Raw genomic sequence first — 27,330 nt, 5'->3', positions numbered from 1 at the left:
AAATTCAACATGCTCATAATAGTTATCAGCACACTAAAAATAGAAAGGAATTTCCTCAGCTTGATAAAAAAAAATGTAGGAAAAACATATAGCTAACATCATATTCAATGGTGAACTTTGGAACAGGTCTCCCTAAGGTTGGGAATAAGGTAAGGATACCTGTTCTCACTGCTTGTATTCAGCATTGTATTGAAAGTCCTAGTCAGTGTGACACTAATGGAATAAATATGAGAAAAGATGAAGTAAAATGTTTTTAAAGCAATTACAAATTGAAGAATTTGAGTCTTAAAAAGCTGAGTACCTAAGTAAACAACAACAGAAAACCAGTATGGCGAGGGTATAAGACAGATATCCAAATTGGTCTCTTTGCCCTGACTGACAGCAGGTGCCTCTGCTTATGTATATAAAACTTTTATTTGCAAATAACATGTTTGCATTTGAAGAGAACTCTATGGAATTTTTTTAAAGATTTTATTTATTTATTTATTTATTTGACAGACAGAGATCACAAGTAGGCAGAGAGATGCAGGCAGAGAAAGAGGGGGGAGGCAGGCTCCTTGCTGAGCCGAGAGCCCGATGCGGGGCTCAATCCTAGGACCCTGGGATCATGATCCAAGCCAAAGGCAGAGGCTTTAATCCACTGAGCCACCCAGGCGCCCCTGTTTCCCTTATTTCTATTAGTCTTGGTTACACTTAGCAGAATTTTATACTTTTAGAAATACCTTAACCTCTACTGAAGATTAAATATAAACCAATTGTGAACTGTTACAACAGAATTCTTTAGATGGCAAATTTATCAATCAGTTAAACACAAAACATGTTTACCAACAGATTTAAATATTCTTAGTTTCTTTGCAGTAAGAAGTCAAAAGTACAAACCTAGTTCCAGTAATCAATGCTTTAGCGTTTTATCCCATTTGGTTAAGACCTAGATGTCCATAATTTAATTCCATTTGTCATCCAAGCAAAGCTTTAAACTTTCAGGTTACCAAAGACTTTGAAAGCTATCTCAGAAATTATCCATTAAAACTTTGAGACAGACAATTAATCATCAGTTTAGTCATCTCTTTGCTAAGAAATTTTAACAAACAACATGAGTTTATTTGACCTTCAGTAAACTTTGAAGTTTCCTGTTTACTGCTGATAACTTAAAAGACATGTATATCTTAATTAAGCCAACAAACTTAACTTAGTTCAAATACTGATTTACGTTCCACCTGGGCCCAGTCCACTTTGAATGTTTCCCTGAGACACGGGTGGGAGGATCTGGAGTGGGGGATGTTAGGTCCAGAGGCTGCTCTTCTTGCTCCTTGACAGTGAAGAGAGAAGGAGACGTGGTGCATGATCTAGAGGCCAGTCATGCAGGCTGCATGCACGTTGGTGCAGAAACACAATAAGGGGGAGACAGAAGAAACAAAGTGCTGCCAGAAGGCAGAGAAAGGATTCCTGGTTTTAGAGCTTATTAACTCTAACAGAGGAGCAGACGCTATGCTTTCCCACCAGCAAGGGGGAGGGGCTAGGCAGTCCATGTCGGGCCAGAGAGGGCAAGGAACTTCCCCAAAACAAAGGGAGTTTCGGCAGCTGCTTGGAAATATTACTTAAAGTCTCTGTTTTGAGTTAGACCAACCCCAGTTGGCTCCAGTTATAGCCAGCCATTAACATGGGAAATGAGTGAGAGAGAAGCCCCCACATCTATTAGGAGGAACATAGATAAAGTCAGAGTCCCCTTTGCTAGGGATGGCCCAGCAACCTGGGCTTACTAGAAGGCTTATTCTGCAAAAGGCCCTTAGATTGTGGTCCTGGTGTAGAGCAGTGAAGGCCTAGGTATGAGCAATGAAGGTATAGCTTTAAGTAGTTAGTAGAAGACACTGACAAGAAACAGTAAAGACTGAAATCCATCATGGTCTATGCGACATTCCAACGCATGTGGTCCTTATAGCCAGCTTCCCTAGGAAACGGTACACAGTTGCGTTTTAATTCAATCAGGTACTGGTTTCGGCTGGTTTCTAATGGAGGTCCCGTGGCCAGAAGCGGCTAGACCAGGGATGTGGAGGGGATCACATTAGATCAATCAGGAGGAAACCTCACAAGGGAGTCTTAATATTGGCAGCTGTCCTGGTGATTTAGGTGGCTGTCCCGTGCCCAAGAGAGACAGCTTTATATAAGAACAGGAACAGAGAGAGGATATCAAGTTTCTGGGTCTTATTACCATTCTTGGCCCCCTAGAGACACTCATCAGTGGGAATTTTCTCGGTTCCCTAGGGACAAGCAACAAAACAGGCACCAAAAAAACAAGACAAAGACAACCAATGACAATTAACAAGAACACACTCACACAGCCTCAGTCCACACTAAGACAAAGCCCCATACACTTAACAAACAGCGCAACAGACAAAATTCCTATGCATTTAACAAACAGCACAACTGACAATAAAAACAAGATGCCTGACCGCCTAGGGGACTCGAACCCCCTGGCTGCCTTGAGGGACCACAACCCCCCTGGTGACCGCTTAGGGGGACTCCAACCCCCTGAAACAGCGGGGGACTCTAACCCAAGCCAACAAACACACAAATTCGAACAGAGTTTTCTAACACCCACCGGCTGGTCAGCCACACCACATCCACAGGCACAGTCCCACTCACACAGCACTCAGGATCCTCACCTAGCCATCAAAACGGCGTTCACTGTGGACGTCGTTCTGGCACCCTTTCGTTGGGGACGTCTCCCGCGACTTCCAGTAATGGAACCTCCAGGGTCGCAACCCTTTCACCCACCCAGATGAGAATTCTTTACCAGATCCAGATGGACCTTCAGTCCCTCCAGGTGAGAAATTTTTCTCCAGACTGAGGTGGGCAATCCTCCTTCCACGGTTCCTTTAGTTAAACCTCAGTATCAGGGATTTGTCTGTGTCTCTGAGGAGGCTCTTAAAATCTCGGTGGGACCTCCAAATGTTAGGGTACGGAGCCAACCACCCCTCAAATGGACAGAGGACACTCACGATAATGCAAGTCACACATCGAGGTTTATTTCCAGCTAGCTGGAGTCCGAGTATCTGCCCATCGCAGCAAGCTTCTACAAGGACCCCGAGCACTCAAAGCCAAGGGTTTATATAGCATTTAAAAAAAAAAAATCCAACTCACAGTAATTTTCCATCACTTCAGAGACCATACATACTTTTGGTTTGCGGCGCCCCCCCCCCCCCCGCCCGGTGGTTTAGTAAGATAAGCTCTTTTCAACATCTGGTCCCTATGGCATAACCGCCTAGCCGCCCTGGTGGTTTAAGCTGATTAGCTGCTGCCCGGGTGTTGCAGAGTCGGGTACTTTCTTGGAACTAAAGCAGGGTGGGGGTCCCTGGTAGTAAAGTAGGGGAAAGTTCAGCCCTTGGGCCTGAGATGGTTGCCCAAGCTAAGATGGCTGTACTTATGCTAACCTACTCTTAGACCCTTTGGTTCTCAGACCTCTCACCTGAGATCTGTCTCCTGCTCCATGGTTCCTTCTCAATACTCCCAAGCTTCTGATCTCCTGGACTACCAAACCTTTTTCCTCAGAATTTGTCACCTCCCTCAGGAGTCTTGATTTCTGATGCCCAAGATCTTCTCTTGGGCTTCCAAACACCCCCTTCAAGCTCTAGCTCCTCTCTTGCTCTTGCAGAGTCCTTGAGCTCTGTTCCCTCTCCCAAGGTACCCTCAAACTCCCTTGAGGTCCCAGGTCCCTCCTCTAGCCTTCAGTTCCTTTCCTGTGTTCCCAGTACACTAAAATAGGCATACCCAAAATCTCCTCTGGGCCTCTCAATGAGCCTCATTTGCACAGGATAAATTGAGGATTAGAGTAAACAACTGAAAATTTAACAAAACAAAACAATACCTGAGGCTTAGAGAAGTGAAATCACTGGCTCAAGATTACATGTCAAATTGAAAGGCAGGGATTCAAATCCTATTGGTTTCTTAGACCTCTTATTTTCATCTACACACTTTAGATAGCTACATCTCCCTTTAAAATAGCTATCCATTAGAAACAGCTATATTCCAGAAATTGTGTTAAGTGTTTCGTTGAGATAGGCATCATTATTACCGTTTTACTTTGAGGAAACCAAAAGCTAAGATTAAGGAACTAATAACGCAGAAAAAAGAACTGGAATGAGAGTTCTTCCAAATTCAAAGTTGGCATTCTTTTTCTTTTTAAATAGCTTTAAGGGGTGCCTGGGTGGCTCAGTGGGTTAAGGTCTCTGCCTTCGGCTCAGGTCATGGTCCCAGGGTCCTGGGATCAAGCCTCGCATTGGGCTCTCTGCTCTGCAAGGAGCCTGCTTCCCCCTCTCTCTGCCTGCCTCTCTGCCTACTTGTGATCTCTGTCTGTCAAATAAATAAAATCTTTTTTAAAAGTTTTCTAAAACTACCTTTAAATTTACCACACTGTTTTGTGAACATTTATAGTTTACCAGCCCTTTTACCTGAGAGGCAAAACTGGCTGAGATTATTATTATTCCCACTTTATAAATGAGGGAAAATGTTCCAAGAGGTTAAGTGATAAGTCCAAGATTAAATCATCCATGTTCAAGTCAAGATGCAGTCTTTTTCTTGTGAATACATAGCTGAGACACTTTTCTCCACTAGCTCACACTCTCTCCTCTCTTTCCATTTTTATGTGAATTCAGGTTTTGACCCTCTCACTGTGGAGCTCATCATGTCCTCAAAGTTGGCATTCTTAATCCTTATTTCACTCTATTTCCACATTATGTAGATGAGAACACTGAGGTTTAGAGACATCCGGGAACTTCAGATCAAAGGTTGTGAAGGGGCAAAATTACAGGTCTTCTCTGCTTCCTCTCAGATTAATGCTAAATAAGTACAAGCCCAACTGCACCACTCTCCCCCTAGGAACCTTTGAGCAAGGAACTATTAAAAAAAAAAAAAAGAGCTCAAGGACAGACTTTTCTACCAAAATTTGATTAAATGCTGGCCTCTACCATCCAAAGGATGTACCCCACTGACGGAAAAAACAATTGGGGGAAACCTGGGTGGCTCAGTTAAGTGGCTGCCTTTTTTTTTTTTTTCAAATTTATTTATTTTCAGAAAAACAGTATTCATTATTTTTTCACCACACCCAGTGCTCCATGCAATCCGTGCCCTTTATCATACCCACCACCTGGTACCCCAGCCTCCCACCCACCCCCCGCCACTTCAAACCCCTCAGATTGTTTTTCAGAGTCCATAGTCTCTCATGATTCACCTCCCCTTCCAATTTACCCCAACTCCCTTCTCCTCTCTAACACCCCTTGTCCTCCATGATATTTGTTATGCTCCACAAATAAGTGAAACCATATGATAATTGACTCTCTCTGCTTGACTTATTTCACTCAGCATAATCTCTTCCAGTCCCATCCATGTTGCTACAAAAGTTGGGTATTCATCCTTTCTGATGGAGGCATAATACTCCATAGTGTATATGGAGTATACATCTTCCTTATCCATTTGTCCGTTGAAGGGCATCTTGGTTCTTTCCACAGTTTGGCGACCGTGGCCATTGCTGCTATAAACATTGGGGTACAGGTGGCCCTTCTTTTCACGACATCTGTATCTTTGGGGCAAATACCCAGGAGTGCAATTGCAGGGTCATAGGAAGTTCTATTTTTAATTTCTTGAGGAATCTCCACACTGTTCTCCAAAGAGGCTGCACCAACTTGCATTCCCACCAACAGTGGAAGAGGGTTCCCCTTTCTCCACATCCTCTCCAACACATGTTGTTTCCTGTCTTGCTAATTTTGGCCATTCTAACTGGTGTAAGGTGGCATCTCAATGTGGTTTTAATTTGAATCTCCCTGAGGGCTAATGATGATGAACATTTTTTCATGTGTCTGATAGCCATTTGTATGTCTTGATGGGAGAAGTGTCTGTTCATATCTTCTGCCCATTTTTTGATATGTTTGCCTGTTTCGTGTGTGTTGAGTTTGAGGAGTTCATTATAGATCCTGGATATCAACCTTTTGTACTGTCATTTGCAAATATCTTCTCCCATTCCGTAGGTTGCCTCTCTGTTTTTTTGACTGTTTCCTTTGCTGTGCAGAAGCTTTTGATTTTGATGAAGTCCCAAAAGTTTATTTTCACTTTTGTTTCCTTTGCCTTTGGAGACATATCTTGAAAGAAGTTGCTGTGGCTGATATCGAAGGATTTATTGCCCATGTTCTCCTCTAGGATTCTGATGGATTCCTGTCTCACGTTGAGGTCTTTTATCCATTTTGAGTTTATCTTTGTGTACGGTGTAAGAGAATGGTCAAGTTTCATTCTTCTACATATAGCTGTCCAGTTTTCCCAGCACCATTTATTGAAGAGACTGTCTTTTTTCCACTGTATATTTTTTCCTGTTTTGTCGAAGGTTAATTGGCCATACAGTTGAAGGTCCATATCTGGGCTCTCTACTCTGTTCCACTGGTCTATGTGTCTGTTTTTATGCCAGTACCATGCTGTCTTGGTGATCACAGCTTTGTAATAAAGCTTGAAATCAGGTAACCTGATGCCCTCAGCTTTATTTTTGTTTTTCAACATTTCCTTAGCGATTCGGGGTCTCTTCTGATTCCATACAAATTTTAGGATTATTTGCTCCAGCTCTTTGAAGAATACCGGTGGAATTTTGATCGGAATGGCATTAAAAGTATATATTGCTCTAGGCAGTATAGGCATTTTAACAATGTTTATTCTTCCGATCCAAGAGCATGGAATGGTCTTCCATCTTTTTGTGTCTTCTTCAATTTCTTTCATGAGTGTTCTGTAGTTCCTCGAGTACAGATCCTTTACCTCTTTGGTTAGGTTTATTCCCAGGTATCTTATGGTTCTTGGTGCTATAGTAAATGGAATAGATTCTCTAATTTCCCTTTCTGTATTTTCCTGAACCTCATCAAATCTATCTATGAAAGACCCACAGAAAATATCATCCACAATGGGAAAAAGCTTGCAGCCTTCCCGTTGAGATCAGGAACAAGACAAGGATGCCCACTTTCACCACTCTCGTTCAACATAGTATTAGAAGTCCTAGCAACAGCAATCAGACAACAAAGAGAAATAAAAGGTATCCAAATTGGTAATGAAGAAGTCAAACTCTCTCTCTTCGCAGATGACATGATTCTTTATATGGAAAACCCAAAAGACTCCACCCCCAAACTACTAGAACTCATACAGCAATTCAGCAAAGTGGCAGGATACAAAGTCAATGTGCAGAAATCAGTGGCTTTCTTATACACTAAGCGGCTGCCTTTGACTCAGGTCATGATCCCAGGGCCCAGGAATTGAGCCCTACATCGGGCTCCTTGCTTAGCAGGGAGCCTGCTTCTCCCTCTGTCAGCTCTGTCTGCTCTGCCTGCCACTTCCCCTGCTTGTGTGCTCTCTCACAAATAAATAAAATCTGACAAATAAATAAAATCTTTTTTTTTTTTTAAGGAAACACAATTGTCCCTGTTAGGACAGAGGTTATCTGTTTTCTGTATCTACTTTCAATGGGGATTCTAGGGTTGGAGAGGAAGAGATTTAAGCCAAAATGTTTGTTACCAATGAGAAATGTCATTTTATTCAGTACAAGGTAGCAGGTTTCTGGAACTGAATGAGTACAAGTCCTTGTCTAGCCTCACCTTGAAGTGGGGAAAACGGAAGGAGGCTTAAAATCCATGATCAGGCTTATTTCCCACCAAGACCACAAAGTCCTCATGTTAGGCCAAATCATAGAGTAGGAGTAGGAATGTTGGGCCGCCCCTCAACAAGGTAAGAATTGGCTTGTGGTAGGTTTTTCCAGGCAAGTTCTAGGAATCCATACTGAGCGATGCCCACAGGTTGGATAGTGTGTACCCTGCTCTTCCCAGGCAGAGGTACAACATTATGGAACTTGAGAGGACCTGCACGGGCATGGGAATGACCACAAAACAGGCCACAGAATAACCGTTCACCAAGTACTAGCTCCTGAGTTTTCAGGGGCTTTTTGAATATGGTCTCTTGGGGTTGGAATTCCTTTCTCTGCAGCAACTCTAGTAGAAGCCTCTGGATTTGGGGGGACTTAAATTGGTACAGATCCATGAGTTGGTAAAACTGTTCCATCCAAGCAGCACTGTCTTTTGCATAGTGTTGCTGCAACATCCGCAAAACATGATACACTGCCACAAATGTCTCCCATTGGGGCACCTCTTCCTTTTTTTTAGAGATGGACTGTGCTTTCTTCAACTTGGTCATTGTGAGGGCCCTGTCTTTTCCCCTAAAAGCTTTGAGGTCCTTCTGGAACATCAGTGCTAGGGTTTGTTTGTCCACAGAAGCATGGGCACCTGTGAAAATCTCTCTCGCAGCAGGGTAAACATGCTTCATGTCCATCTCTTCCAGAGCATTGGACAGCTGCCGTACCCGTGCACTCCTGTAAGGTTCGCCTAAAAGATGCCACTTTATAGCCTTTGGGACTCCAGTTCTCTTGGTGGTTGATGCTGACACTGGTGAAGGTATGGGCAGTGCCTTGAGGGACAAAAATTCCCTCTTTGCCTTGTGAAATTTGGGGAGTTCTTCCTTATCGCTCAAGACCTGGAACTCTTTCTGGAGTATCAAGTCCAGGGATTTTTTATTGAAAGAGGGATAGACAGTTGTGGGAACATCCTTTCTGATTGGATGAAGGTGTGGTATCTCCTTAACAGCACAGGATAATTGTTGTGCCTGCTTCTTCCTATAGGACTCTGCTAAGAGATGCCAATTGAGAGCCGCTGGGGTTTGAGACCTCCCGGTAGCTGATGGGAACACTGGTTCAATGATAGGGAATGACTCTAGCTGGCTGTGTTTTTCTTTTCTTTTAATTGGAGGGATCACTTTTAAGTGCACTGGACTCAAAACATCCTTATGTTGTGGTGTGTCTGTGTGACTTACCACAAGGTTCTGCCTGAGGTGTTTAGCAATGACTTTAAGATTGCACAGAGGCATCCATTTCGAGTATCCCTTTGCAGTGAAGCCTCTGAGGAGCTGGTACAGTCTATGGAAACTGTCCCTGGAAAGCTTCTCTCCTGCTTTCAGTCTTATTAAAGCATTGTTAATCCAGTCCTCACCTGAGAAGCTCGCTTCTGAGTAGCATGGCCTTTCAGCTGGTATAGAAGTAAGGGATGGGGCTGGGGCTGGCCCTGGGGCCTGGCCTTCAGTTTTCCTCATTAGGGTATCCTGGTACTTAAAGAACCACTTCCACCTAGCACCTTTGGGCCAACGCTCTGGTTTCTGTGATTTCATGATAATATCAGGTAAGTGGGACTCTGGCCTGTGGAGGACTTCCGGGATCTGGATCTCTAAGCCTATTCCCATACCCCTGGCTTTCTCCAAGAGCACATCCTCTTGTCTTCCCCAAGAACTTGTCATAGGGTGTGCTCCAAGACGTTTACTTTCCTGTCCTTCCAAATCCAAATGAACCCCCAGCACTTTCAGGGGCATTCTCTTTTTTTCCAAGGCTACTGGGAGGGGTATTTCTGTTGGCCACATGGCCTTATCCATAAGTGTGGGATCTCTCTTTCCATCAAGCAATCTTTCTTTCTTAAAAGGCATTTCCCTTCTCATTGTACCCTCCCTTTTCTCAGCAAGAGCCTTGTCTTCTGATAAGCTCACGTCTTTTTTGGGGAGCTCCATTTTCAATACTCTCTCTTCTGAGCATATCACCTCCATATGTCTGCTCTCCACATCCTTCTGCCTTTCCTCCTTTTCCTCCTCCTCCTCCTCCTCTCTTTTCTCTATCTTCTCCATTTCCTCCCCTTCTCCTTCCTCCTCCTTCAGGCTCTCCTCCTCCTCCTCACTCAGCCTCTCTTCCTCCTCCTCCTCACTGAGGCTCTCCTCCTCCTCACTTAGACTTTCCTCCTCCCCCTCACTCAGGCTCTCCTCCTCCTCCTCACTCAGACTCTCTTCCTCCTCCTCCTCACTCAGGCTCTCCTCCTCCTCCTCACTTAGACTTTCCTCCTCCCCCTCACTCAGGCTCTCCTCCTCATCATCACTTAGACTTTCCTCCTCCCCCTCACTCAGGCTCTCCTCCTCCTCCTCACTTAGACTTTCTTCCTCCCCCTCACTCAAGCTCTCCCCCTCACTCAGTCTCTTCTCCTCAATCAGGCGCTCCTCCTCCTGTGGACTCTCCTTTTTCTTCTTACTCAGCCTCTCTTTCTCTTGAGTCAACGTCTTTTCCTTTTTCCTTCTTTGGGTTGAACTCTCTTTCTTATGCTTCTTAGCCAAGTTCTCCTCCAATTCTTCTTCACTCAGGCTTGCCTTCTTTTTCTTCCTAATCAAATATTTCCCTTTCTCTCTCCTGGGCAAAATTTCTTCCTCTTCTCCTTCCTCAGCGATGCTCTCCTCCTCTTTCCCCTTCTTCATTGGACCGTCCTTTATTTCCTCAATCAAACTCTCAGATAAGCCTTCAAACAGAGTCTCTCTGATACTCTCTAATAAGTACTTTAGCTGAGTTTTTTCTGGTTTATCCTTCTTAATTCTCCTTAAAAGTTTCTTTAGCTGCTTTTTTCCTAACAGATTTTGTTCCTGGACTTCCTTTAATATACTCTCTATCTGGGCTTTATCTAATAGTATCTTTTCCTGGACTTTCTCTAAAAACCTTTGGTTCTCCTCCAAGCTCTCTCCATCAGTCAGTGTTTTCTCTTTGGTGGCCAGTCTGTCATCATCTACTTTTCTCTCTTCCTGATCCAGCTCCTTCTCTTGTTTCATTATTTCACTCTGTTCCTTAAAGAATTCCCACTTCTGGCCATCCATTCCACTCTTCCCCATCATAGAAGATCTCTCTTCCTCCGATATTTCAGTTTCTTCCGGGAGTACTATACTGCTTTCCCTAACTATTTTAGATAGGATCCTCAACAGGTAACTCTCTCTCCTCCTTATATCTTTTAACATGGAACTAGCCTCTTTTTTTTCAGAATGAATCCCTTTCTCCATATCCAATTTCCTCATTGCCTGTATTCTCTCCTTTTTGGTTTGTTTCCTTTTTTTCTTTGCAACACCCATCTCCTTGATCCTAATGTCATAGGTCAGTATCCTCTCTTCCTGGGACAGTTCCTCCTCTTTCATAATTTCTCTCTCTTCCTCAGTTTTTTTCTTTCTCTTAGTTATGCCCATTCCCTTCCTGGCTATTGCCTTTTCTTTATCAACATGCCTCTCTTCTTTGGCTGGTTTACTGTCTTTCTGGGTCAGTCTTTTCTTCAGTGCCTTTTCCCCTTTTTCCTGGGATGTTTTCTGCATTTCACTAGTGTGTTCCTCCTCTTCTACAGACAACTTCTCTTTTTCCCAGGCCGATTGTTTTCTTTGATCGCTATCTTTCTCCTCTTTCTGACCCCATATTCTCTCCTCCTGGACCTGTTTCTGTTCTTCTAGGGCTAGTTGCTCTTTTTCGTGGGTCTTTTCTTTATCATCAAAGGATTTCTTATCTTTCCTAACCCATTCCTCCTCTCTCTTAGCTTGTTTCTCTTTGGCAGGGAACACTGTCTCAATTTCCTCCATCTTTTTTTCCTCTTCTGGGATCAGTTTCATTTTTGCTCTGGCCTGTTGTTTTTTTCCCTCAGTCTGTTTCTTCACTTTTCGAGCCAATCTCTCCTCTTTCTCCTCCTGTTTCTTGTCTTTCCAGGCCTGTTTCTTTTCTTCTGGGGACCACTTCTGCATTTCTCCAGCTTTTTCCTCCTCTCCTAATTCTGCTCTCTTCTTTCCCCAGGCCCATTGCCTCTTTTTCTTGGTTGTTTCCTCCTCTTTCTGGGCCTTTCTCTCCTTTTCCACAAGATTTTCTTCTTCTTCTAGGCCCAGTTTCTTTCTTTTCTGGGCTAACTGTCTGTCCTTGGCTTCTTCCTCTTCTTTCTTAGTCTGGTCTTCTTTCTCCTGTTTCCCAACTTTTTTCTTTTCTTGGATTTGTTTCTTTTTAGAGGCCACTTTTTTCTCCTTTTCTGACCATTCCTTCTTTTCTGGAGTCATTTTAATTTCTTGCTCTCCCAAGCTGCCCCTTCCTGATGCCCATTTTCCTTCTTCCACAGACAGTCCCTCCTCTTCACTAGACAAATGTTCTTCTTTCTGTGCCAATTTATGCCTTTCCTCAACATGTTTCTCCATACCGTGTATGTATTTCTTCTCTTTGGGGGACTTCTTCTTCCTGTCTTTAACTTGTTTCTTTAAGTGCAGTATTGGCTCCTCTGCATCCCAGGCCAGTTCCTCCTCTTCCATACCTGGTTCCTTCTCTTCTTCACCTGGCTGCTCCTCTTCCTCTGCCAGCTGTTCCTGTTTCTCACCTAGCTCTTTCTCTTCTTCACCCAGCTCTTCTTTCTCACCCAGCTCCTCCTCTTCCTCACAAGGTTCCTCCTCTTTCTCACCCAGCTCCTCCTCTTCCTCACAAGGCTCATCCTCTTCCTCTCCCAGCTCCTCCTCTTCCTCACCCAACTCCTCCTCTTCCTCATCCAGCTCTTCCTCTTCCTGGGACAATTTCCACTCTCCCCAGATAGGCAGTCCCTCTTCCTGGGACCAAATGCCTTGTTCCTGGGCCATCATAATCTTCTCCAAATCCCACTTACCCCTTTTCCAAGTCCCACTTACCCCTGCCTCCCTTGCCTCCCAGGTCACTCTTTTTCTCTCCCTTAGTTTTACCCCTTTTCCAATCCCTTTCTTTTCTAAGAGTAACTTCTGCTCTTCCTGGGTTAATTGGTTTTGTGGGGAAGCTACTGTTTTTTCCTCCCAAGCTATTTTTTCTTCCTGATGGGTCAGTTTCTCCTTTCCCTTCATTAATTTCTTCTCTGGCATACTCAGTTTCCTTTTTTCCTTGGCTGTTTTCCCTTCTTGCCTGGTTAGTTTCCTTGCTTCTTTTTTAAATTTCCTTTTCTCTAAGACTAGTTTATCTAAGAAAGAAACTTTCTTTTTCTTCTTTGCCTTGTACTTTGTTAATCCTTTTTTGCTCCTTTGTCCTCTCAATTCTGTCCCTTCTTCCTCAACAACATCTATATCTGCCTTTTCAGTTATAATGGATGGTTCTTCTACTACTTGTTCATCCAATTCTGATGAGTCTTTTAGAAGGGGGCAGATCTCTTGGAAGAGTTCCCAGCTGGGCTTTCGGGGAGCAAGCATCATCTGAGCCAAGTTGACCAATTCTTGTCCCAGATCCCTTAATATTCCTGGATGGGAACTTGCTATCCTTGAGGTGACAAGAGAGCAAATATCATCCCTCCAAGATTTGGTATCTGATCTACCCGTGCGTCCAGGTGTACCAGCCAAACCTCGGCCACCCTTTCCACGTTTCTTCCTTGTATCTTTTTCTTGTTCAGTAACCTGCATGACTTTTTCCTTGGGCTCTTCTGCAGTTGTCTTTGAAATGACCTTCAAGTCTTTCTCCTGTTTCAACTTCGCAGCTACTTTCTCACGACTTTTTTCCAGGGCCCTTTTCCAAAGCCTACTCACGTGTTTGTGTCTTTCCACCTTAGGGAACACCTCTCCATAATCTTTCATACCACGTTGATCTATGACCTCCATAACCTCTGTGACCTCCATGTGACCTCCTCCTTCTCCTTCATGTCTTTCCACCTCAGGGAACACCTCTCTATAATCTTTCATGCCATGTTGAGCTATGGCCTTCATAACTTCTGTCACCTCCATGTGGCCTCTTCCTTCTGTGGTTTCCATCACAACCTCCTCTGATTCAGGATCCTTTTGAGATTTGGCTGGGCTGAAAGTACTTAATGGCAGTTCAGGCTCTAAGGCAACATCCTGGGTGTCAACCTGCTCTGATTTCCTGGCCTCTCTTTGTTCACCTTCATCCTTTGAAGGCACCAATATAGAGCTAAATTGTATAGACTCTGTCTGTCTTGGCTTTCTGGAAACTCTCAGGTCTTTTTTAACTGCAGAGACATTGGGAGAAAAATAGGTAAGAAAAAAGAGGTTCTGAGCGATATCCTTTTTATTATCTAGTCCAATGAACACCCATAAGAGGTATAAAGGCAAAGGGGACTGAGGCTTTATGGTACAGAAATTCTTGACATTTCATCCCAGCTTCCATATCCTAAGGAAGTAAGACCTTGGTATTTGTTGTGATATATGTGTTTCTTTCCCAGAAAGGTTGTTTTCGGGAACAGTATCTCTATGTAATTATGTTCCCACTAGGTCATTTTATATACCCTGCCCTATTGACCCTGTTTGTGCCCTGAGGTGCGACCCAAATATACCCCATATATTACCCCATACATACTAAGTTCTTTTCTCTTTGCTTGAACATATGTCTTCCTTTTCTTTTCTTTGGTGATCTCTTCAGGTATGACTATTTGTTTGACAAGGGCCTCAGGTTTACCATCCATTGCTATGTCTAAATAAAAAGTAGGCTGTTGGTCTCTATATGACAAGGTCAGGTTTTCATTTAGCTGCTGCTCCACCTGAGTAAGCAGGCACTGGATATCTTTAGCTTTGATCCCCAGCAGCTGGTCCAGAGAGGTATCTCCAATAAATTCCCGCCTATAAAAGTCAAGAAGAAAGAAGGATGACACCAAGTCAGTGACAAAACAAGACTTGAAGGAGGAGGAAGATGAGGAATGAAGAAGGGAGAGAGACAGGGAGGAGGAGGAGGAGAAATTCCAGTTGAAGAGACAGGGGTAAAGTAGCCATTTAGGGCAGAATAGTCTGAAGTAAAGGATGGTTAAAGAAGAAAGAATCAAATATATCAAGGAATAGAGCTGCCAGATACAACATGATTTTTTGAAGATTTTATTTGTTTATTTGACAGAAATCACAAGTAGGCAGAGAGGCGGGTGGTGGGTGGGGGTAAGCAAGCTCCCTGCCGAGCAGAGAGCCTGATGTGGGGCTTGATCCCAGGACCCTGGGATCATGACCTGAGCCAAAGGCAGAGGTTTTAGCCCACTGGGCCACCCAGGCGCCCCCAAGATGCTTTTTTGGTTGGTAGATTTGTGGACTTGAGTCTTGATAAATCTTAAGGAAGTGAAGAAGTGACAGGCAGGCTAATCAATGGTTAGAAGAAGAGGGGCAAGCACCGGAGAGGGGGTGGGGAGCAAACAGAAACAAAGAACATAGTGGGAGGAAAAGAATAAAAAGAGAATTGTGAAGAAAGAGGATAATTTGTATAAAAAGAAAGTAAGAAAAAAAGGTTAGGAACTAGAAGAAACAAAAGGGTGAAAGCCACTACCAACTTACTGCATTTCTTCTAAAGTATCTTGTTTCTTCAGCAGGCTTACCAGCATAGTCTTAGTTTGGATGCCTGTGACTCTTATTAGAAGATATAAGGCCTTAGCCCGCACCCTTTCATCACTGTCCACCAATCCCATAGCCAGTGGAATGGCAAAGAGATGGCTTAGGACACCTAGCCTCTCCAGCCCCTCCCAGGCTAGCTCACGGATGCATGGATTGGGATGAACTGTATCTTCCATCAGGCGACAGGAAGCCTCAGAGCAATATCTTGGAGATACTTGATATGTGGCAAAAATTTGTGCCAGGACACTAATGTATGTCTTATATTGGTCTACAGAACAGTAAATTGTGAGGCTGAGGATGGTCTCAATTAAGCTATTTATAATTCCTTCATCGAATTTTCTTTCTGTCCAATTTTGGTTTTTCCAGGCTTTCTAGAACATCACAGAAATTTCTTTTCCGTTTCTTGGATTTATCCCTCTCTCTTCTCATTGAGATGTTCTCTTCTGATAGAGGCATAGGTGACAGTGTCTGGTGTCTGATGAGTTTGGTCATGTCCCAGTTTGTATCTCGGTACAGATCATAGCGTAAAAAGATTGGGGTACCTTCAGGCCAAAGGCGGGCCCGGATAACTGAATTGGGGATGTAGCCATCAGGAGCAAAGGGCCATTGCTGCCCTTTACCAAAGAAGCGACATAATATATGGTAGGGGTTCAATCCATCCCAGCCAGCAAGCTGTAACTGAGCAGGAACGATGTGTCGGGGACGATTTTGCTTGGGGTCAAAAGTAACATCCTTGTCCTCCAAAAAGTGTGATTTGGGTCCCATTTGAATCACAGTGGACATATGTCTCTCTTCCTCTACAACATGGGGCACAGTATTGTCAAAGGCAATGACCCGTTTATTAACAAGTACCTCTAGCCCCTGTAATTTCTTCAGCCCTTGTCCAAGGTAGACAAATCTAGGTACAAATATGTTTTCAAAAGAAAAGAAGAAGCTAGGCAGGAAGGGTTTCGGGACTTCTTGTATATCATCTACATTGCTTAGGATAGCTAGGTGTATCAACTGAGCAGGAGGAAGCAATTTTAAGCAGGATACCAGATAAAGACTCTGGTTGAAGGTCAAAAGCAGGTCACCCCGATTATTGGCAAAGCAGAGTGGGCCAAAATGCAATGCTGAATCCAACTCAGTTAGGAGTCTACCGTGGAAATCCCAGATCCGGACTGAGCCATCAATGCCCCCTGTGACAAAAAGTTTCAGGGAAGAGCAGACATCAAATGAAGTGATGTCACACTGGTGCAGGCATTTTGTCCCTTTATCTCCCACAGACCCTTGTTTTGCTTCTGAAGATTTGGGAAAATCTTGGTAGTACCAGAGATGCCAGCAGCAGTTCTCAGTGATGGCACCCACAGAACCTGGCAAGAGGATCACGTGTGTTAGGGGGCAAGCACAGAGAATTTTGTTTATGGGCTGCAGAATTACCTTGTTCTTCTGAAGCACAGCTTCTGTCAGGTATATAGTATCATCCATGCCATAGGAACAGAGTAAGGAGATTTCCTGGCGACCTTCCAAGGTAGACAGTGCCAAAACTGCCCCAGAGTGAACAGTCTTTTCTGTTCGGGCACAGCTATAGTGGGAGAGGATTCTCACAATGCCACTGTCATGCCCACAGAACATCAGTCCTGCTAGGCCCATACCCAAATGGGACTGTCCATAGGCCAGGCACCTTACTTTATCCCCATAGTTTACCGAAGTGCATACCAGATACTTGGCTGTGCAAGGAGAGCGAGTTGCATCAAACACCAGCACCTCTGAACCACCTGTTGCCACAAAGAGCTCTTCTTTGTCTGTGTCATAGGCCCAAGCCACAGCCCTGTCCATGACAAGGAGAGGCCAGGTGATAACCAGGAGATCTCCTGTTACTGGAGACAAGAAGCGCAACAAACCATCCTTAGTGGCACAAAGGATCCGAGTCCAGTTATGGCCACAGCAGACCCGCTGCACCTGCTCAGGAGCAGAGCCACATACATTGAAGAGGCTATAAAAATAGGGCAGGTGGTGCAATGAGAAAGTATGGGTAGTCTGGCAGAAAAAGGTGGTGTCATCAATGAACTGCAGTTGCTGCAAATCCTTATCAATATTCAGCTGCCGCAGCAAGTTTCCAAAGGCAAGATTCCATTCCTTTACAATGCCTTCTCGGCCTGCTGTGAGTAAGGTGTAGGTCTCTGGCCGGCTGTAAACACATATCACTGATGAGGAGTGGGCTTGGAAGCTGTGGAGGAAATTACCCTGGTCTAGGCTCCAGGCATGGATCTCTCCGTCCTTGTTTCCAGCATAGAAATAGCCCTGAGAGACACAAGTGAAGGAGCAGGTGATGAAAGAGCCATTGGCTGTGGGAGTGAACTTTTTCCTCTCTTTCAGCTGGCCCTGACCCTGGTGAGTGAAGACCCTCACCTTATCCTCACAAAGAGCCAGGAGGGAGCCCTGGGGACCATTCAGGGAAAAGCCCTGTACAAACTCATGGTCAGACAGCAGCACTGTTTGTGCCATCTGGAGGCTCCTGCTGTTTGGTAAGATGAGCCAGGTAACCACGGCCCCCAAGGTACCAGAGAGCAGTATCTCAGCTTCTGAGTCATAGCAGAGGCAGCTGACGGAGAAACGACAGGGCACTGTGCCCAGAAATATAAATGCTTGCTGGTGATCTTCGAAGAGCCACAGGCGCGTGTCACCACAGTAAGCAATTAGCATGTGGTGGGAACCTGTGTGGACCATTGCTTCAATGGGTGGCACTTGATCCATCACAGGAAACTTCATCTTCTCTATCATGCCTCCCATTTCCGTATCTTTCTTCTGTACCCAAAGTACTGCCTAGAAGAGGATCAGAGATGAAAACTTGACAAGGAGGCAGATTATCCCAAGAGTGAGGGGTTGGAAGGGTTGGATGTTTAGATGCCTGTTCCCTCCTGTAAGGAAAGACTGGGAGCTCCTGGGTGGCTCAGTCAGTTAAACGTCTGCCTTTGGCTTGAGTCCTGATCCCAGGGTTCTGGGATCAAGCTCCACATCAGGTTCCCTGCTCTGCAGGGGAGTCAGCTTTTCCCTCTCCCTCTGCCTCTACACCTGCTTGTGTGCTCTCTTTCTTGCTCACTCTCTCTTCCAAATAAATATACTTTTTTAGAGACTAAGGAAAGACTGAAAAGCTTGATTTGGGGAGTTTCCTGGTACTGGGTTTTCGGATATGTGGTAGAAACAGGATGCTTAAGGCTCTTTCCTTGACCTTCAGTCTGCTTTCTGGGGAATATGAATTCTCTGGACCTGATGAGTAGAGGGGTAAAAGGATTGTTGCATCCAGGTCAGATTGGGATATGGAGATGGGTATTAAAATGAGCTAACTCAGAATCAATTTCATCATTCTGATATGAGGGCAATAGAGGTATGATGCTTGTGAAGTAAATTAAGAAGGAAGAAAAAAAATGAGGGAGCTTTACCTGTATTTGTTTTGAATGTGGTTCCACCCAGTTTAAGGACACAAAATAGTTGACATCAATGGCATAGAAGCAGATGAAAGGCTTGCTCTGGGGTTGGTGAGTCTCCTGGTATAGAGTCTCAGGCCAGTCACGCAATACAATCACATCATTCTTTCGTTTTTCATCAGCCTGAGAGAGAAGAGTGTGCTGAGCTAAAAGGCTTGAATAACCACTCATTCATTTGATAAATATTTATTGAGGATTAGTGGACATCTGTTGTTTTTTAGCTAACCAACATTTATTCACCCTACTCCTAGAAAGTACTATCTGGGGGAGTCATTCCTCCCACACCCTCACCCACATCTTAATTTAAAGTACCTCCCAGGGGCACCTGGGTGGCTCAGTGGGTTAAGTCTCTGCCCTCGGCCCAGGTCATGGTCTCAGGATCCTGGGATCGAGCACCGCATGGGGCTCTCTGCTCAGTGGGGAGCCTGCTTCCCCCTCCCGCTCTGCCTTTCTCTCTGCCTACTTGTGATCTCTTTCTCCCTGTCAAATAAATAAAATATTTTTTAAAAAAAAATAAAATAAAGTACCTCCCAATCTTTCTTTCAACCAAGTTTCCATAAGAAGGAAGCCCTCATGTCCATTTCACCTAAGGCATTAATTTCTCCCTTATGCATCTAGAATGCTACTAGTTATATACCATCCTTGAGAGAACTAAGAAAATGGCCCCTCAAATCATTTTGTTTTCCATGGTTTAGATAAGGAACATTTGAGAAAGGCTGGTATATTCTATAGGGACATGGGGATATGACACTGAGCAAGAGAGACATGGCCTTAGGTTTCAGATGATAAGAGTCCAGTGGGGGAAACAGGCAAGTAACAAATGTCTGTACAAAAGAAGTAAGTACTTAAAAAAAAAAAAAGGAATACAATCCTTTATGAGTTTATCTCCACCTGTCACAGTTGGAACGACCCTTCAGAGTTCCTGCCTATACCCAAAGAACCACCCCTATAACTATCACACTTCATGATACACTACCTTTGGGAAATCCATACTTCACAGACATAGAATGCCCACCCTGTGGGCCTAAGAGCTAGACAATTTGGCACGCACCTTTCACTATTCTCAGTGTTAGGTGTGTTATTCACAAAATGGAGTTAACTGTGCTTCAGCTATACATTCTGTGTTGTGTGTGTGTGTGTGTGTGTGTGTGTGTGTGTGTGGTGTATTAAGGGAGATATGACTTTTAACATGATACACAGTAGAACATGTAAAACACACACTATCTTATAGTGACATAGTATATATCTAGGATGTAAATACATGAACTTCCTCATGCTAATCAGCCAAAACTGAGGCTTATAAAATCTATTTTTGAGATCCCTCTTCTCAGCAGATGCTTGTGCTACACTGCCTCTTGAACAATGTTCCATGACTCTAACTCTCCAAGTTTCTCTGCATCCACAAAGGATTTGAGACTATACTAAGGCCATTATCTGCAACTTAGAATCTCTCTTTTCCTTATATTTCTCATATTCAGGTCTTTGTACATTCTGAGAGAATACAGGATACAGAGAGCTGGAGAGCTTCCACTCAGTGACAGCAGCAAAGTTGAGAGAAAGGACACTGGTATCTGAGCTCTTCATCTCCCATCCCTCTTCACTGAATCTAAAACTCATTTACATATCCCTTATTCCATTAATCACCATTCATCTTATCCTTTCCAGACTTTGTGCACAAACAATTTGCTCACTCGCTCAACAGTATCAATGCTTTTCTCAGTATGACTCTAAAAGACTAAGACTCTTAAAACCAAGCAATGTATCTCTGTGCCTGGAAGAACTATTGCCTACTCTATCAATCGCCCTCCTTCCATTTCAATAAAACTCAGATCTTGTTTAGGGTGATCATGGGCCCAGAAATCCTGGCAGTATAGAGTAGCACTATGGTACTCCAAGGCTGGCACAGCTCTGTACTTTTTGGCCTTTTCATCTCTTCTACCTATTTGCAAGTTACAGCTGATACACGGAAGTGCAGAAACTATCTTATAACCTTAAGATGATAAGCTAAAATATTAAGGATGGTGTGTAAAGAAAGAAAAAGAACATGGGTCCCTGACAACATGTAAGACAAAGCTACCTCCTGCTTGTTTAATCCATGTGAGTCCCTTTTCTGTTTTGGGTTTGGGTTTTTGTTTGTTTGTTTTTTGTTTTTTGGCAGCAGAATATCTTTTAATTATAAGTATTATCATCCAAATCTAGAAGGAGGAGTTGTTTAGGAGTATGGGAAACCTCTTCCAAAGTTGCTTACATGTTGCCTGTGCCACAGGCTGCCACAGCAGGGATATTTAGTACCAGCCCACTATGTGCATATCTCTCATACACATCACCTTTATATCCTTCAGGATATTATTTATGAGAAGTTTCAAGTCCTTCCACTGAGGAATAAGTCTGGGGGAAGGTGACATCTTTGTAATGTTCCAGTTCTTTATAGGCATCATGGATTATAGAACCTGTGGAAGGTAAAAATGACTTAATCACAACATCTGATGTTAGACAGGAAATCAAGGGAACTGAGAGAGGGAAGAGCAACAGGGAAAGAGAAAGTATTAGAAACACAAGAAACTCTCTTATTTCAGAAAGATCAGAGTGACAATGAACTACTGACACTGGCAACAACATGGTTGAATCTCAAAAACATTATGGTGAGAAGCCAGATACAAAAGAGCACATACTACATGATTCCAACTTTATGAAATTCTAGAAAACAGTCACCTAAATAGGGACAGAGCAAATCAGCTGTTACCTGGGGATGAGGGATTGAGAGATTCCTGAGGAGGGGTAAAAGTGAACTTCTTTTTTTTTTTTAAGATTTTTTTATTTATTGGAGGGAGGGGAAAGAGAGAGAGAGCAGAGAGTGAGCACAAGAGGGGAAGAGGGGCAAAGGGAGAGGGATAAGCAGACTCCCTGCTGAGCAGGGAGTCCAAAGTGGGGCTTGACCCCAGGACCCCACAATCATGACCTGAGCTGAAGGCAGATGCTTAACCAACTGAGCCACCCAGACATCTCAAAAGGGACTTTCTTATAGTAGTGATGGGAATGTTCAGTATCTTGGCGATGGTAGTGGCTATGATAGTGGTTATGTGGGTACATAAATTTGTCACAACTCATCAAAACACACATTTTAAATGGGCACACTTTATTGCATATAAATTATACCTAAGTAAATTTGATTATTGGGAGTTTTAGTAAGTCTAGAAACAGGAAAAAATGTGACAAAAGAAAGCTAAGAGGTGAGCTTAGGTGAGTCAGTTGCAGCTAGCCAAACAAATACAGAAGCCTGGCTTTGCAGCCCTTCCTTAACTCTCTTCATTGGGATGCATGTTTTTGCAAACATAATTTTTGGACTTAATTATATCTATCCCCCTTTCCTATTGAAGACTTCATGTATGTGAGTCACTCACATGCTCAACAAATATTTACTCAATATTCATTATATGCCAGGCCTCTGTGCTGAGAGCTGGAGATAAAGCAGTGAACAAGAATGATTACCTGCCTTCCTGGAGTTTACTATCTAGCATGGAAGGCAGATACTGAACAAGTTAAAATAGATGTCTAGGGGCACCTGGGTGGCTCAGTGGGTTAAGGCCTCTGCCTTCAGCTCAGGTCATGGTCTCAGGGTCCTGGGATTGAGTCGCGCATCAGGCTCTCTGCTCAGCGGGGAGGCTGCTTCCCTTCCTCTCTCTCTGCCTGCTTCTCTGCCTACTTGTGATCTCTGTCTGTCAAATGAATAAATAAAATCTTTTTTAAAAATAGATGTTTAGTTCTGGTAAGATGCCAGACTAAAATAACCTGAAATTCTCCCACTTACAAACTCCTAGAAATTCTGGAAAAGATAATAAGAGGCTGAATTCCAGGTGGGGTGGGAGGACACACAGCAATAAATACAAAACTGCCTCTGTGGCAGTTCTGAGGAGGTGTAGTTATCAGAACCCCCAAGTGATGGTAATGACTGGGAATTAGAGTAGTTTGCCCTGACAAAAAGAGGTGATGGGACTTGGGCTCATAGGAGCTAGGGCTCATAGGAGTTGAGCATACCAACAATTCTCTCTAAAGAAATTATCATATAAATAATGGGTAATGAGCTAAGGGTAATGAGCTAAGGGTCACAAAAATCTCCTTCACATTCTTAGCATGCTTTGCATAGTTATTCTTTTTTTTTAAGATTTTATTTATTTACTTGACAGACAGAGAGAGAGAGATCACAAGTAGGCAGAGAGGCAGGCAGAGAGAATGGAAATCAGGGCTCCCGCCGAGCAGAGAGCCCAACTCGGGGCTTAATCCCAGGACCCTGAGATCACAACCTGAGCCGAAGGCAGAGACTCAGCCCACTGAACCACGCAGGTGCCCCTGCATAGTTATTCTGACATTTGTTTTTTTCTTATGAAATTCCCAGCACACTGAAAGTCACGTTTAATATCGTGTTATATCTGTATATTTAAAATTCTAGGAATTGGGTCACTTGAATGGCTTAGTCAGTTAAGTGCCTGACTTCATTTTGGCTCAGGTCATGATCTCAGGGACATGAGATTGAGCCCCACCTTAGGCTCCCGCACTGGGTGTGGAGGTTGTTTGGGATTCTCTCCCTCTCCCTTTGCCCCTCCCACTTGTTTGTGTGCATACACACACTCTCTCTCTCTTTAAAAAAAAGAAAATGCTAGGGGCACTTGGGTGGCTCAGCCAGTTAAGTGTTGGACTCTTGATTTTTGGCTCATGTCAGGATCTCTGGGTTGTGAGATTAAGCCCCGTGTTGGACTTTGGGCTCTGCACTGAGCATGGAAGCTTCTTCTTGAGCTTCTTCCTCTCCTTCTCCCTCTGTCCCTTCTTGCTTACACTCTCCCCCTCATTCTATCTCTCAAAAAAAGGCTACAGGCCTTTTTTTAAGGGCACCTGGCTGGCTCAGTCATTAGAGCATGATGCTCTTGATCTCAAGGTTGAGAGTTCAAGCCCCACATTGGTGGTAGAGCTTAGTTAGAAAAAAAAAATGCTAAGGAAGAAAGCATCCCTCTACTTGCTAGAAGAGTGAGGCTTGATACATGAATTGCTTAATAAAATGAACTAGATTTTAAAATTGAAAATAATACTAAGGAAACTACCAAAAAGAAACAAATAGAATGTATGATTTAACCAGTTGAAGGAAAGGATAAGAATAAAGGAAATACACATTGATCCAATGAAAGAAATATAAGGGGTGCCTGGGTGGCTCAGTGGGTTAAGCCTCTGCCTTCAGCTCAGGTCATGATCTCAGGGTCCTGGGATCAAGCCCCGCATCGCATCGGGCTCTCTGCTCAGCAGGGAGCCTGCTTCCTCCCTCTCTCTGCCTGCCTCTCTGCGTACTTGTAATCTCTGTCAAATAAATAAATAAAATCTTTAAAAAAAAATAAACCTTTAAACCACAAACAACCAAAAGGAAAAATAAATTCGACTTCATCAAAAAATTTGTACATCAAAGGACACCATCAAAAAAGTAAAAAGACAGATAGCTGCTTCCTGGAGACCACAGGTGTAGAAAGGTGTACCACACCTCAAGTCAGATGGCTTTCTGAAGCCAGCAGGCTATGTTTAATCTTCTCACAAACAGGGAAAGCATCACCCTTTGAGACCCCTGACCAAGGAAAGGCTCAGCTACTGACATGCTGGGAACAGATGGACTACAGCCTCCAATTTACCTCTTCCCACAAATTCCTCAGTATCTCTCCTATGCCCTAGCCAGCTTCCAAGTGTGATGTTGCTCATTTCCTCATCAACACAGCCTCATTGTTCAGTGTACTGCTGCCTCATTTGCCCCAGTTCCATAGGGTTCATCTGTTTGGAATAAACAAATACTGAGAGATGGGCCTAGAGATGACAGTGGACCAAAGGGCTGTAACATCCCTTCCTTCTCCATACTGTCTTTTGTATCTTGAAAGCCTGAGAACCATACACCTTTCCCAAATTCCCAGGAAGAGAGCAGTTTGGAAAATTGGACTCTGTAGGCCCAGCCCTGCTAAAAGCAGGTTTCTTTGAATCAGGAATCATGGGAAAGATAAGGGCCAAATCTCTCCTCCACAGCAGGAAGCCATGTTTAGGCAGCTTGTTTGGTGATTAAGTTTTCCAGATCTTCCACCCTGCCACTTGCTTCCAACTGTTTTGCTATATATTTTCCTTAGAATAAAAAAAAGTTAAAAGACAACCTAAAAATGGGAGAAAATAATTGCAAGTCAGCTAGTTGATAAGGGTATAGGATCTAGAGTATGTCAAGAACAGTTACAACTAAATAATAAAAAGACAAATAACTCCAATAAAAAATCAGCTAACAGTGGGGCGCCTCGGTGGCTCAGTGGGTTAAAAGCCTCTGCCTTCCACTCAGGTCATGATCCTGAGGTCCTGGGATCGAGCCCCACATCAGGCTCTCTGCAAAGCAGGGAGCCTGCTTCCCTTCCTCTCTCCCTGCCTGCCTCTCTGCCTACTTATGTCAGTGTCTGTCAAATAAATAAATAAAATATTTTTTTAAAAATTGGCTAACAATTTGAAAAAAACATTTCTCCAGAGAAGACATACAAATGCACAATACCTACATGAGAAGATACTCAACATCATTAGTCATTAGGGTAATGAAATCAAAACCATAATGAGATTTTATTTATTTGACAGAGACAGCACAAACAGGGTGTAGTAACAGGCAGAGGGAGAGGGAGAAGCAGGCTCCCCACTGAGCAGGGAGCCGAAGTGGGGCTTGATGTGGAATCATGACCTGAGCTGAAGGCAGACGCCCAACTGACTGAGCCACCCATGAGCCTGGGGAAGATTTTTTCTTAACTCCAGATTTTTCATTAAGTTCAGCAGACATAAGATATTCTGTCAAATTAATATAAAAGTTCTTAAATGTTTATTCTCAGTTTCTTCCCTTATCCGCTTGAGGACGGACAAACAGCTTCTATGCTGGCCCCAGAGTGCTCATAGTACTGCCTTAGGGACCCCTATCCCTAGCTGAACAATTCCAAGGATTTTTCTTGATCTAGCGACAGGTACTAGCTCACTTCAATTTCCACCAGAGGTGAAGTTTAAACCCTTCAGAATCTTGCGTACAATTCTCAAGGACATGCATGGAAAGACCAAAAGACTGGTCTTTGGAGAGAAGATTTTTTTAATGAGATAATTAAACATGTTTAAATGTCAGGAGGAAGAAACCATTAAGAAGAGGAAACACAGAAGAGAGAGAAAAGGCTGCTGCACCATGCTAATGTGGAGAAATGAGGGTTAGATCTCTCTGTAAAATTTCCTCTGGTAATTTAAAAGTAGCAGCTCTGGATGGGAAAATGGAAAATACCTGATACTTGTGTCTAAATCATGGGCTAACACTCCATCCCACCAGGTCTGCAGTGAGAGGCATTTCATTTTAACCAGTCTTGGCCTCAGAAAGGAGTGCTCTTCTTTTTCCGTGCGAAAGCCTTTACAAAATTAAACAAAATAATGAAATTCAAAGGCGTTATAATGAAAAGTGCACCATAAATTCCGGGTGCCATTATTGTGTGAGAAGTGAAGGGAGCAGACGACAGGTGAAAAGAGAAGCTTCAGAATCAAATAGACCTACATTTACAATCCTAGATTCTGCCACTTCAATGTTGCTTTTTACCCTTTAGTCTTCTCAGACTGAACAAAGTCTTACTCACATACAGCCCCAGTGGGGCCATTCTCCAAGTGGGGAAAACTTCTTACTAACATCATACATCATAGACTTCCTGATACCCTCTCTGTTCCCTCCTAGCTCACACAGCTTTATCTTCTACAGAAGATAACATGCCCCTACTCCAGAAGGGACAGACTAGTCACAGTTTTCCATAGAGAGAGTATCACTGGCTCCAACATCATAATGGTTCAGAGTCCCCCAATACCCCCCTCCCACACACACACACTTATGTCCAGTGATACAGCACCAACATTACCAAGAACCTGGAAATACCCACATGAAGGTGCCAAGCGCTGGGAGGCAGAGACAGGGAGAGTCTGACTCTGTTATCCTGGAACCGAGTCACTACAGTGCACTGTGGTGGCGGGGACTTAAAAGACTGACCTTGTATGACAGAGTGGCTTTCTGGGTCCTAGCCATTTCACCTATTACATCAGATGACTAGACACACTACTGTTCAGTGGGAGGAGTTTGGCTTTTTTATATAAACACATATTGTTTCATATTTACACCTTCCAGGAACAGCTCTAAGAACTGTTGCTGCATTGTCTCCCATAAAGCCTTAAACCGGGGCTGCCAAATAAAAGAGTTAAATTTGAACTTGATTCCCAGTTAAATTTGAATTTCGGGTAAACAATATTAGGGCCATACTTACGCTTAAAAAAAAAGTTTTTTAAAATGAAATTCAAACTTAATTGGATGTCCTGTATTTTTGTTCGCTGAATGTAGCAGCCCTCCTCAACAGAGCTCTTAGAGCTTTCTCCAGCCCACAGCTAGAACGTGGTAAGGCCCAACAGTCACACCCCAGGCATGTACTTAGCTATTTGGCTTGTCATCGGACAGACGAGTATGTGTGCGTGAGGCTTTATGACAGAGGCCCTGCATCAGCAACCCACGTGCGCAGCTGGCTTTGTGTGCTTATAAAGGGTCTCCCTGTGCCCTACGTAAGAGGGCAGTGCCCGAGCCCCACCAAGCGTGGAGAAGCCACAAAGC

At 43.7% G+C, this 27,330-nt stretch overlaps 3 protein-coding genes across 3 annotated transcripts; all 3 read right to left on the bottom strand.

Moving 5' to 3' along the window:
• Nucleotides 1–7,474: 7,474 nt before the first annotated feature.
• LOC106004073 (WD repeat-containing protein 87-like) lies at nucleotides 7,475–9,729 on the bottom strand. Its single transcript, XM_013047610.2, has one exon. It carries the CDS (start codon nucleotides 9,655–9,657, stop codon nucleotides 7,705–7,707), a length of 1,953 nt encoding a protein of 650 aa, XP_012903064.1. The 5' UTR covers nucleotides 9,658–9,729; the 3' UTR covers nucleotides 7,475–7,704.
• Nucleotides 9,730–10,035: 306 nt separating this feature from the next.
• Nucleotides 10,036–13,841, bottom strand: LOC123391018 (WD repeat-containing protein 87-like; the record flags this gene model as incomplete). Its single annotated transcript, XM_045076512.1, has 2 exons — nucleotides 12,377–13,841; nucleotides 10,036–12,316 (listed from the first exon to the last, which is right to left on the bottom strand). Coding segments are annotated over exons 1-2 (3,537 nt in total), but the record flags the coding sequence as incomplete, so codon positions are not given.
• A 1,068-nt stretch (nucleotides 13,842–14,909) lies between these two features.
• Nucleotides 14,910–26,079, bottom strand: LOC101674128 (WD repeat-containing protein 87-like). Its single transcript, XM_045075896.1, has 4 exons — nucleotides 25,978–26,079; nucleotides 20,999–21,121; nucleotides 18,627–18,794; nucleotides 14,910–18,009 (listed from the first exon to the last, which is right to left on the bottom strand). The coding sequence occupies exons 2-4, from the start codon at nucleotides 21,107–21,109 to the stop codon at nucleotides 15,532–15,534; spliced, it is 2,757 nt and encodes a 918-aa protein (XP_044931831.1). The 5' UTR covers nucleotides 21,110–21,121; nucleotides 25,978–26,079; the 3' UTR covers nucleotides 14,910–15,531.
• Nucleotides 26,080–27,330: the final 1,251 nt, after the last annotated feature.

Source organism: Mustela putorius, unplaced genomic scaffold (assembly GCF_011764305.1).
Source record: "Mustela putorius furo isolate JIRA1106 unplaced genomic scaffold, ASM1176430v1.1 tig00000174_pilon_pilon_pilon, whole genome shotgun sequence".
Classification (NCBI taxonomy): Eukaryota; Metazoa; Chordata; class Mammalia; order Carnivora; family Mustelidae; genus Mustela; species Mustela putorius.
This window is presented reverse-complemented; position numbering and strand designations above follow the sequence as displayed.